Source organism: Micrasema longulum, unplaced genomic scaffold, assembly GCF_059751315.1.
Source record: "Micrasema longulum isolate JH-2025_06_02 unplaced genomic scaffold, ASM5975131v1 h1tg000248l, whole genome shotgun sequence".
Classification (NCBI taxonomy): Eukaryota; Metazoa; Arthropoda; class Insecta; order Trichoptera; family Brachycentridae; genus Micrasema; species Micrasema longulum.
Genome location: NW_028277453.1, coordinates 1,420,217 through 1,432,897, shown reverse-complemented (window position 1 = coordinate 1,432,897; position 12,681 = coordinate 1,420,217). Strand labels below are relative to the sequence as shown.

The window sequence follows — 12,681 nt, the reverse complement described above, 5'->3', positions numbered from 1 at the left end:
CCATAGCTTGTGCTGTGTTGATCGAGGAACAGCACATTATTATTTCACAACCGGCGGATTGGAACATTGAATTCCACCTGTTCCAGTAACGATGGTACATCAATTGAGCCATTCAGCAAATTAAACAAAAATATGGAGTCAATGTTATTTCTACGTTTTTGTAAACTTGAGATTTTTAACATTGACTCCATTTCTCTGTAAGTGTAGTCTCCCCTTTCTAGGCCAATCATCCATGCTACTTTTCTTAGCAAACGATGTTGCACCTAATCGATATGATTTATCCTGCCTACATAGAAGGGAGACCAGATCACGGATGCATATTCTAAAAGAGGACGAACAAGTGAGCAATATAATGTTTTGACCGTGAATATATTAGTAAAGTCACTAGATGTGCTGCTAACAAAACCCAAGAGTTTTAGTGACTTGTTAATCATAGTATCAATATGTTCATTGAAGGTAAGTTTTCAGTCCATGATAACTCCGAGGTCTTAATAGACTTGACCACATCTAAATTAATATTTTCTTACCACACATTTGCCAGAGAGATCGCATTTCGACAGCATTCAACCCGCTTTGGTCATTTTATTTTCCAATTCCTTACTCCGCTCCCATGAATTGATTAGGGTCGGCACGAAATGAAACGATGTGAATCTAATGTTATTTTTTTTTGTTACAGGTATGCATCTTCTAAGGATTGAATCTGTTTTCCAATGAGTAAGTTTTGACAATTTTTGAATAAGATTAATGTTATGACGTAACCTTATCAACCCAAATGATGGAAACACAAAAAGTTAAATCAACAAGACCAGGAAAATCTTTAAAAAACAACTGTAAAAACTATTACAGATATATTCATTTTATCAAAAAAACAATCCTTTTATTCAATAAAATCTCGATTTCAAAGCACAGTAATAATAATAGTGACAGCTATTATCATAGCTATGGCAATGATTTAAACAATAATGTGAACTATGTTCTCATTTTTAAATTGTTGAAGGCAACGCAACATTAGTAGTACATATGATGTAGCTGGTAAGAGAAAAACGTGTGAAATATACACATCAGTGTTTTTTGTAACATTATTTTAAGAACAACATTTTTTACACTATATCAATGTGAGTTTTCATAAATGGTACATATTTTTTTACTCTAGTACAAATCTTGTTTTATACATCTAGTAAATGTTATAAATGTAACTCTCCAAAAAATATTTTTTTAATACTGAAATTCGATAATTCGAAAGTATTAAATTTCTTTCACAGGATTGTAATTGAATTGAGACCTATGACTTACTTATGTAATATTATTAGCTACTTGGAAAATCAAAAATGCACGTTTTTTTGTCATTTTTTCAAAGGTTGAAAACCGGCCAAACTTTCATTTTTTAAGCTTGTCAGTTGTTAAAGCGAGGTTATGGAGAGAGTTATGAAAAATATACCACAACATTATGTATCAATAGATGATTTTTTATATTAAGTCTTGCACATGATGTGTAAAACTACCAACTATAGTCGACCAAATTATATAAAGTAAAAAAAACTTTAATCTTACTCCAAAGTCAAACATCATAACATTTTTGATGATAGGATTAATGAGTAGATAGGTAGTGTTTTTTTTTGTGTAACTTATAGGATAATACTTCAAATAAAAATTATGTTTGTATATTTAGGGCAAGTTTCCAAATTGTGTTAAATGTTTCTCCCGGCATTATTATAACTCAAACATTATTTTTAAAGTTCAAATAGGTACTGGAGAATAACCTACAATTGAATTGTCATCGTCTGCATAAAAACATTTTATAACTCACTTATATTTTATTTTTGTTTGGCGAATATTTGTTTTTCTAAACTCACCAAAGTATCTATACTGTTACGCTGATATTAAGGATTAACATGTCAGTTTGTGATATTATTTATTTTACAACAAATTCAATTTCAAACTACCAAACAGAACTTGCCAAATATTATTATAATCTAATTTTCTTGTTAAGGCATAACATATTCGTTATCTCTTTCTCACATATAACCGGTGCGTATAATGCTACCACCCTTGCACGGTCTTAAGTCAAACAGTTTTAATTTAAATAATAATAGCCCTCATTAAGAAGTGTTAAAAGACTAAATTGCATTTAGGAAAGCTGCAAGATTCAACCGTAATCGTAAATGTAATTTTTCTAACGTGAATTTAACGTTTAAGGACCTAATAAAATTAATGTTTTATTTTTGGATGCGCAAGCTCGTGAAATCCAATAGTAATGATTTCGGCTGATAGAGGCGCACTGGCTCGCTGTAAGGACTGAAATTTTAAACTAAATATTATGTCACTTTACTAACAGAAGACATGCAAATGACGTGACGTATTTTTCCTAATAATAATGGAACATAAACATCACTTCCAATGTGGAAAAAATTTAGTAAGCTGCAAATTATCAGTTTCGCCCCTGGGCCTCAATTATGAACGCTATTTTCATCTGTATACATCGAGATGGTATACTTAACTTCTGTACTATCTGTATCTTCCTCGGTATGTTCTATCTACTTCCCATTTCGACATCATATGATCGAAACGAACCAATGCATGACCACAAAAATTAGTCCGCGTTCCTTACTTCATTAATATTTTCAATAGTTCTCGTATATATTTTAAATAGTCTTCTGTGATAGAAAGTACCCAATTCAAAGCGATTATTAACTTCAATAAATCCCAATTCTAGCAAAAAAAAATTGCTTGAACATGATTTTTAAAAGACTTTCGACACTTGCCAAGACGATATGCTTAACGATCGTCTGTATTTATCTACCGAGTGACTACAAAGCTGGTTTCTTTAATGTCTCGATACGTTCACTCAGGAAGATAGTACAACAAACGGAAAAAATATAATAGCTCAATTTATTTTTTACATTGGTAACATACGGCTAGATGCTCTTGTATATTAATTGGGCAGCATGTAGCTAGTCTAGCCACTCGTTTCCGAAACTGACAGTTATGTCAGAATTTCATTCGACATCAAAATTTACTTATTCCTCTCTCATATTTTAAAAAGACTTTTAAGAAAAAAAGTGCCAACCTCAAAACGATGAAAAGTTTAAGTAAATCGTAATTAAAAGAAAAATTACTCGGTGAAACAAATTTTTGTACACTTTTAATGCGTAGATAAACGTATCGAGGGGTTCTAGACCCGTCGATATGGACCGATGTATTTACATCTAAATTTGATGGTGGGGAGATCGATAGCGTACCTTAAAAATCGGTCGGGAAAATTTTATCTTCAACTATGACGTTATACTGAAGCAATGTCATTTTAGAGCGTAGATATGTGTACCGTGACGTATGCTTCCCCTTGTTTTATATCGATGTAACTACCTAAAATTTGAAAGTAAGGGGTCGGTAGTATATATTTGTAATCGCTAGATACAATTTATCTTCAATTATACCTTCAAGGTGAATGTATGACGTCTTTATCTTCGCATCATAATCGAGGCCCTGGTGCGATACTATGCACGCGAATATAATATGCAATATTCTTTAAAAGTCTTGTACAGCAAATATACAGCAAGCTATTTGCAAAACTGCAGCTTGTCAACAAAACTGCACTTAACTAAATATTAGTTAGCGTTTATTTGCCTTTACTATGTTCAAGCGTCTTACCTAATGTGTTTACAATTGTATCTTAGACAGCCCTGTGAAAATAAAAAAAGATTTTTTAAAACACTTGATCAAACTTCGTCATTCAATGCAAAGTTGATCAATTGATTTAAAATGTGTTTAAAATACGTTTCACATAAATTATAAATGTATATTATCATTTCAATAGAATGGATTAATCAATTCCCTGTCCGGGCGGATAAACAATACTGTTATGCCTGTGAAATAGAACCAGAACCCTGGACAAGCATTTTTGAGGCGATGGCAGCTCTTTGGTAAAAAACCTGGAAAGGAAAAACGAATTAATGTTGACTATGTTCGAGGTCCGGGTTCAATTTCCAACAGGGCCGACTTAAAATATTTATTATAAAAATAATAAATCTTTATTAACCGTAATAATCCCACTTCGCCTGTTTATCTGAGAGAGCTCATCCAACCTCTTTCACAACACGGACTATCTCTTCGTTCTAGTAACGAGAGAACCCTTTTAATACCCTGTCATCGCTCTAATTTTTTTGCCTCCTCTTTCACAGTAGTAGCCGCTCGATTGTGAAATAATCTACCCACTAATGTTAGAGACGCCCTTTCATTATTTACATTTAAGTCAAGATTGAAATGTCACTATCTAAATATTTAAATTGTTCCTTTATCCTTCTTCTTTCCTTCCCATCCCCTCTCCTCTCTTCATAGTATAGTGTTATTTTTTTTTTTAAATATATATATTTATTTTTGTTAATTTTTGCTTTTAATTTTTGTATAAAATTGTAAGATTCAATATGTCCATGTATTTATAATTTTCTCAAACTGAACGGTTTGGGTAGGTAGGAAGAAATTGCCTTAAGGCAATATGCCCGCCCCATTATGTATATTTATTGTATATGTATATAAAGTGTCAAATAAATAAATAAAATAACTACACAATGTGATACATACAAAATAAAACGGCATCGCATTCAAAGGATTTTTTTAGCACAGTCACAGTAAGAATTAAGTTTAAGACAAAATGGACACAACCTACGTTTACACCCAATGCATACAAAATGGAGGACCGTTTTCACAAAGTGAAATTTCTACAAAAAAAACCAAATGCGCATTTTTATTGAAATGGGTTCTTCGATGTGAGCTTTAACAAAACGGTATATATGCGAAATTATAGCGGTTCATTTATCTATTTTTTTAACAAAATGAAATAGCTACACTACATAGAGTTTTCATAGAGTGAAATATTTACATATTTTTTTGGGGTCTTAAGTTTTTTTAAATCGAAAAAAAATCACAAACAAAACATGATTTCGACCAAGAAAAAAGACGTATAATTATAATAATAAAATAATATTATTTGAAATATATTTTTTTATCACTTTATTTGTGCTATTATGTATGTAAAAAAATATATAGGAGGTAAATACCGAAATGTGTTTATTTACATAGGTACTTAGATATGTCAGTAGACATATAATTTTACAAAAAATCAATTTAAAATGATTTCACGCAAAAGTAAACTTATTTAATTCCGAACACAAATCAATTTTCCATACATTCCTATCACAAAAATATGTAGATATTTATTTTTTGTGAAAATTCGTAAATTTAGAACATTTTTATAAATAATTTGACTGATTCTACATTGTTGATTTTTACTACATGTGTAAGGATTTTATATATCAATAAAATGTATTTTTTATTATATTTAAAATCGTAATAGTTTTATTTTTAACATAAAAAAACCTTTTCCTGAAAAATTTACATTTTGTAGATATTTCGCTTAATCAAACGGTCCTCAATTGGAATATACTGTATTTAAATGCACATTTCGTAAGAATCTACTCCCTGTTTATGTTAGATTTCTAACTCCTACTGCACGCCTATGTCCTGAACACAACCGACAATATACAGAATCTATTTACGCCTTCAACTTGAACACTACGTTACATAAGGCGAGATGATCTCACCTCTATGCAAATATATCATAATATATAATGCACATAATGGATGTTCGAAGTGCAAAGACAATGTATTGCAACGCAAATTTATCAGATCTCTAAGTCACAAGTCACATATTTAAATAAAGATAAAAATCAACCAAAAACAATTAAACACGTAAAAATAAATAGAAACGCAAACACACCTTGTCCTCTTTCACTTGGTACATGGAATGTACGTTCAATCAGAAATAAAATTGATGATATCCCCAACATAATTAACGATAATAATCTAGACGTTCTTGCATTAACGGAAACTTGGCATGAAGACCATAATTCTGTTACCATTAATCTACTTCGTAGTAAGGGTTTTCATGTTATTGAAGAGGCACGGAAACCATCCATTGAAACCGTTCATAAGAAAAATAATATAACATGGACGAACCACGGTGGAATTATTGTACTAACAAAAAATCAGCTTAAATTAACCAAAATTAAAATACCACTCTACACAACTTTTGAATGCATTGGCTGTAGGGTTAGCGCAGGCAGCAACCATTTTACCTTAATCACAATTTATAGACCAGGTTCTAAAGCACCACCTCGGAAATTTTATTCGGAAATAAAATCTTTACTTGAATGGGCCATCACTCGTACAGAAGTAACATACGTAACTGGAGATCTGAACATTCGTTTCGACCGCAAGACGGATTCAGAATCGGTTCGTTTTAATGCACTTTTAAGTGATTTCGATTGTTCACAATAAGTAAATACCCCTACACATGATGCGGGAGGTACACTTGATGTTATAATACGACGGAATTGTGATAAAAAAATCACAGTTTTTGTAACAGACATCGGACTTTCAGACCACAGATTAGTGCACTGTAAAATTAATATCCAAAAACCAACACCAACTTACAAAACACTCGCATCAAGGCCATGGAGAAAATTAAATTTAGAACATTTTAAATCCGAACTTCTGACATCGTTGATTGGTCCGGACATTGACCGTCGCTCAAACGACGTCGATCAATTGGTTGGGTTGTACAATGAGGTACTATCTAACCTGATAGACAAACATGCACCATTTACTACGAAAACTATTCGAAAAAGGAAATCTGATGCATGGTTTGACGAAAATTGTCGACTCAAAAAGAAAGAGCTAAGACGTCTAGAACGCAAATACAGAAACACACTGTCAACTTTGGACCGATCAATATGGTTAGATATGCAAGCCTCTTATAGGACATTTATAAAAGAAATAAAATCTAGTTTCTGGTGTACAAAAATCACTGAACAGAAAAAGTCTCCAAAACAACTCTGGCGAAGCCTTCAATCTGTTCGTGGTGACTGTATAGCAGAGACATCTAACACAAGCGCTACTGCCACTAATTTTGCCGACTTTTTTACAAATAAAGTCGAAAAAATCAGACTGGCGTGTAGTTCAGCGAAAAAACCTGTAATTTTAGATAATGCCCTTCAAAAATTCAGTAAATTTGAACCAACGTCTATAAATGAGGTTAAAAAAATTGTTGCGGCATTACCCAACAAACAATATATATTAGATCCGATGCCAACATGGCTTTTGAAAAAATGCATTAACGTATTAGCTCCATTTTTAACAGATTTATTTAATACATCCATGGAGCGCAGCATTGTTCCGAGAGCCATAAAAAAAGCAAATGTAACTCCACTTTTAAAAAATTCCCAACTAGATGTGGAAGATCATTCCAGTTTTCGCCCTATTTCAAATCTTCCCATCGTATCAAAAATACTAGAAAAAATAGTTTCTCACAGGCTCGTTAACTATATCGAGCGGAATTCTTTATTTTCGGTAAGGCAATCGGCATACCGACGTTTTCATTCCACGGAGACGGGAGTGATAAGAGTACTGTCTGACATTATAACGTCGGTGGACTCTGGTAATCTGGTGTTGATGGCTCTTCTGGACATGAGTGCTGCATTTGATACTGTAGACCATAATATTTTGCTTGAACGTCTGGAGAAAACTTATGGTATCCGTGATCAGGCACATATGTGGTTCAGTTCATATCTTAATAAAAGAGAATATGCAGTCGTGTTCCAGGGTAAAAGCTCAACCAACTTTCGGGTGTCTACAGGAGTGCCTCAAGGGTCAGTACTCGGACCACTTCTCTATCTCCTTTACACTAAAGATATAGAGAACATTATCAAAGAATGTGGATTGTGGTCGCACTGCTATGCAGATGATACGCAGATTTATTTTTATTGCAAACCAGGCGAGAGAAGTGTGCTTGTCAATTTAATTGATGGATGCATCAAGAAAATAGGAAACTGGATGGCTGAAAACAGACTAACATTAAACCCATCAAAAACTGAACAACTGTGGGTGGCTTCAGCCAGACGACAGAATTTGATCCAGGATACGGCTCTACCCAATGTAGGGAGTGCCGTTTTACCCACCGTTAAACTACTGGGAGTTTTACTCAATTCTGACCTATCTCTTGACGCTCAAATTAGTAGAACGATAAGTTCATGCTTCTACCAGCTGAGACAAATTAAATGCATACGCAAAAATTTGCCGGTTGATGCCGCCCGTCAATTAATAAATGCGTTTGTAGTGTCTAGAGTCGATTATTGTAATGGTATCTATGCAGGTCTACCAATGAACAAAATGACTCGCCTACAATCTGTATTGAATGCCGCAGCGAGACTTATTTTCGGAATCTCTAAGTTCAGTCATATCACTCCACTACTTCGGGAACTACACTGGCTACGTTTTCCACAGAGGGTCGAATACAAACTCTGTTGGCTTATGTATAAGTCACTGCACAACTCGGCTCCGGAATATCTAAGGGAACTATGCATTCCAGATGAACTAGCTGACAGGCGTCTCACGCTTAGATCAGCTACGTCTACGGCGAGAGGAAAAGTTATTATACCTCTACGCAAACAGCGCACTAAATTTGGTGAGCGCGCATTTGCGGTCGCAGGCCCTATGGCATGGAATGCTCTCCCAGCAGAGGTGCGAGGCTGTGAAAGTGAAGTGATGTTTCGGAAAAAACTTAAAACCCACTTGTTCTCTAAATCATTTGAATAAATCCGTAGCCCGTGACAACAAAATAAATTATTTTAATTAAATTACAAATTTAAAGCTTCAATTAAATTAACTTAACAATAGAATCACCATGTAAAGCGCCCTTGAGGTATTTTATTACGAAAATGGCGCTATATAAGTTATCCACAATAAACGCAAATGACCTTATACTATGATATTATGCAGTTCAAATATTATGCCGTTCAAACAAATGGTCCAATTCTGAAAACAACACAAACATGAACATGACAGTTAAAATGTGGAAGTTATTACGTATTTAAAATAAGTATAAAACTACTTTGTTTTAATCCACAGAAGTTAAGTATACCTTTGTAGCGGAATCTTTTTGTGTGAATGCATAATAATCTTTGATTTTGAAGTTTTGTTGCAAGGTTATATATATATAGTTGGATAATTTATAAAGCGCCATTTTTGTGAAAATCACCTCAAGGGCGCTGTACAATTAATAAATATCCCAGTACGTCTTGCAGCTACAGAGCGCATGGACGGTTGGGATTCTAGTTCCTCGTTTTCAATTAAGATCAATCAAAAATTATAATAGATAGGAGCTAGATTACAGGACGTCTTGCAGCTACAGAGCGCATAGACAGTTAGAAATTTAGCCCCCATTTACACATTTTAAAAATTGACAAATAAATTTAGTGTATTACAAAATAATAATAATATGAATAGTAAAAAGGAGTAAGATTACAACACGCCTTGCTGCTACTAAGCGCATAGACGATTGGAATTCTAGACCCCGTTTACAAAATTAAGGTATTTTAAAGTTGATATATTAAAGCTAGATAACCAATCATCGTGCAGCTACAAAGCGCATGGATGAGAGGAATTCCATCAAAGTTAAAACAATATCAATAAATTTATAAAAAATAGAGTATAGTAGTAAATTGGTCAAGTGTTCATACCAAGAAGTAAGCAATAAAAAACTAAATAAATCAAACACTGTTTCAACTCCATGGTTAACAAAGGGAGATAGATGTCCGAAGAGAAGCTTTTGTAGACAGTAGGTAGATATCGTCGCCATGTGGCCCGCTGGCTAGTAGATAGTTTCAGACAGGTTGCGTGTATGGAATGAAGGATTTCACTTACATGTTTGATGCTTCATTTATAAATTTAACAACCTTTATAGATAAAATACAAAAAGTGATTAAATGCCGTACAATACCATTGAGGTATATAACTAGAGTAAACATGAGCGTTCAAAATATGTTGCCTTAACCTGCGGTCAGTTGGCCAATGTTTAATAGAACTAAATTTAGTCAGTCGCGAGCATTCCCCGGCTACTTTTCTCCTCCCAATTACTAAAATGCCTATATGTATGCTAAGATCTGGAAAAGATAGAAAAGCGATATAACCTTTCACCAGTAAGCAATGTTTTATCTTAATCAATACTTGTTTAAAATAGCTATTTGAATGTAAAAAAACATTTTATTAATATGTCACCAGTCGTAAGCTATCTCCTGTCTCTGTCCTCCTCAGTTAATCTAGCGATAGTAAAACGATGAACAAAGGGGACGCATATACGGAAGGGAGTGACATACAGAATAGAACTTACAGTAGACCGATGTAAAAAGTCCATGTTTTTTAGTGTACTACTTGTTTTGCTTGTCAAAGTCAACCTGATTTGTCGTGACGACACTTGCTCCCTCCGCCTGTCATTCCCTTTCTTTTGGGGACGACTTTTTAGCTTTGATTTGTATGGAGTGTTATCTCTTTATATTATAGCTCAATGCATATTACTGTAGAACTTAACCGTGACAAGAATTAACTAAATTTGGATTTGAAAGTCTTTATTAAAGTAAAGTGAAAACAAACTAGGATCAACAGCTGGCACGGAGTATCTGAATCGTTTCCTTGATCCTGGTAACGCGTGGTTTCAGTGAATTGGTACGCCTTGCGTTCAGTGTTGCTTCAGGCGAAAGTTCCAGCGAGTGAGTCGTGCCCATACCTTGATAAAGAAGCTTGTATAGCTTTAAAACCGGTCGGTTGAAACGAAAATAAAGTGGTTAAAAGCTAATTTGATTCACATTTATTTTATTATGATGAATAATCATAGAGTTAGTGCGTCAGATATACATATTATTGAGTATTTTTTGGTTTAAAATAAAAATTACGCATTACAAAATGAATACGTTTTCTAATTAGACTTGATTTAGATTAGCTGATTGCAATGTGCCTGAACCTGTACGTAGTGTATCTTGTTCAACTAAGCATTATATAATTTTTGGTTAAATTTCTTTGTTTCTGTAAATGTTTGTTAATTTTTGATTTGCTGACTTTTTTATTTGAATGGTGAAGGTGTTTAGTGAGATTTTAATGTTAGTGTAATAAGTGCCCTGATGAAGAAAAAAATAGAAAATAGAAAACTCGGTTAGTGGGTTTCCTACATTAATATATATATAAATATACTATATAAACTAGATGCGGTACTAAACATCCGACTTGTGTTCTATTCAACAAAGGTTCCAGAGCTTATCTTGTACAAGTATTTGATGAAAAATATGTTTTTTTTCTTGTACACGCTAAGCAAATGTAAAACAGCGCGAAAGGGAACACCTTTGAATTCAGAGTAAACGACATAAACGAATAGTCTTTTTTACTATATTACGCGCTTTGCACGGCAATATTGTTCGGCAATTTTTAGAATACTCCAATTTGTAGTATATAAAGCGTCACCTCTGTAATTATACCGCAGTGTTGTCTGACAAATATCTATTGACATTTCTTGAAACATTTGACCACAAAGTTAATGTTTTAAATATTAATAATATACTTACTTTCTCCGTACGTTGAAAGTATTTTAATAGATTTTCTTGGTGACAATCAGAGTTTCTCTTTTAAAATATTGTTTGTTATCAGTTAACTTCATATTATGTGAAAGTATATAAAACAATTTAGCAGAAAAATAATCCTGCGATCTTTGTCCTAATGCTGTGTTAAAGGGAGTAATTTTAACAGTGATATTATTTCTTGCGATTGTTATTGAGTATATTCATGTGCCTGAGCAAAGAGATGACGATGTCCATCAATTGCATCTTAAACACATACGCTTTGACCACTTTTACTCTCAATTCTAAAAAAATTTGCTACCCCAAACCCTTTTCTTAAGTTCATTGGTTTTTACAAAGTTTATATTTGAAGCACTAGCTTTGTGGTTATTCATTATAATAAAATAAATAAAACAACTTTGTTTTTAACCACTAATTTTTATTTTCCACCGACCGGTTTCAAAGCAAACAAGCTTCTTTGTCAAGGCTCACGTAACTAATGAATTGATTCCTTTTTTATTTTTATCGTGTTCACTAAATACTACACGTGGACGAAATAATCAAGTCGTTTTTTCCTTACATGGGTGGTAATTTGATATCATTATTTTCGAAATTAGACAGGAAAGTGTGTGTGCGGACCAACTACTGCTTTACAAAATTGTGACAGGAATGGTTGACTGTACAGAGCTGCTTGGTTTAATAACAATACATGTGCCAGCCAGGATTTGTAGACGGTACCACCTGTTTCATGTACCAATAAGTAAAACATCGTATGTTAAAAATGCTTTTTTTCGTAGGACTTTTTCAATGTACAATACAAAATTTAAAAATATAGATTATACAAACATCACTCTGTCAGATTTAAAATTTACACTAAAAATGTATTATGTAACTTAGTAGACATTATAATAATAAATATGTACATCTCCCCCCCCCCTCCTTATCCTCTCTTCAAGCATTTTTGTCCTTATCCCGCCCAATTTACAGTAACTTAATGTTCTTAAAATTAATATTTAAAAAATCTTTGATTATTGAGTACTTGAAAATAACATTTTTATATGTATAAATTGTATGTATTTATTTGATATGTAATATATATATTCTTTACTAACTTTGTATACTATGTGGAAATCTGTTATTAGTTCTGAGTTTATACACTATATCTGTTTGTTTACTAAAAATATGTATGTAGAACTGTTGATTTCCCTAATAAAATAAAAAAAATAAAAAAAAAATAAGGACTAAA

The 12,681-nt window shown here is 33.0% G+C and overlaps 1 protein-coding gene across 4 annotated transcripts in view; it reads left to right on the top strand.

The window, feature by feature from the left end:
* The window catches only part of cv-c (RhoGTPase activating protein), a 706,457-nt gene that overhangs the window by 503,216 nt on the left and 190,560 nt on the right, over positions 1-12,681 (top strand). The window contains exon 3 of one of the 4 annotated variants that reach the window (XM_088223713.1): positions 677-714. The exons of the other annotated variants lie outside the window; for them this stretch is intronic. Within the exon in view, the coding sequence (XP_088079839.1) occupies positions 711-714 (4 nt within the window). The 5' untranslated portion in view covers positions 677-710. The remainder of the gene's footprint in view (positions 1-676; positions 715-12,681) is intronic. 4 annotated transcript variants of the gene reach the window in all.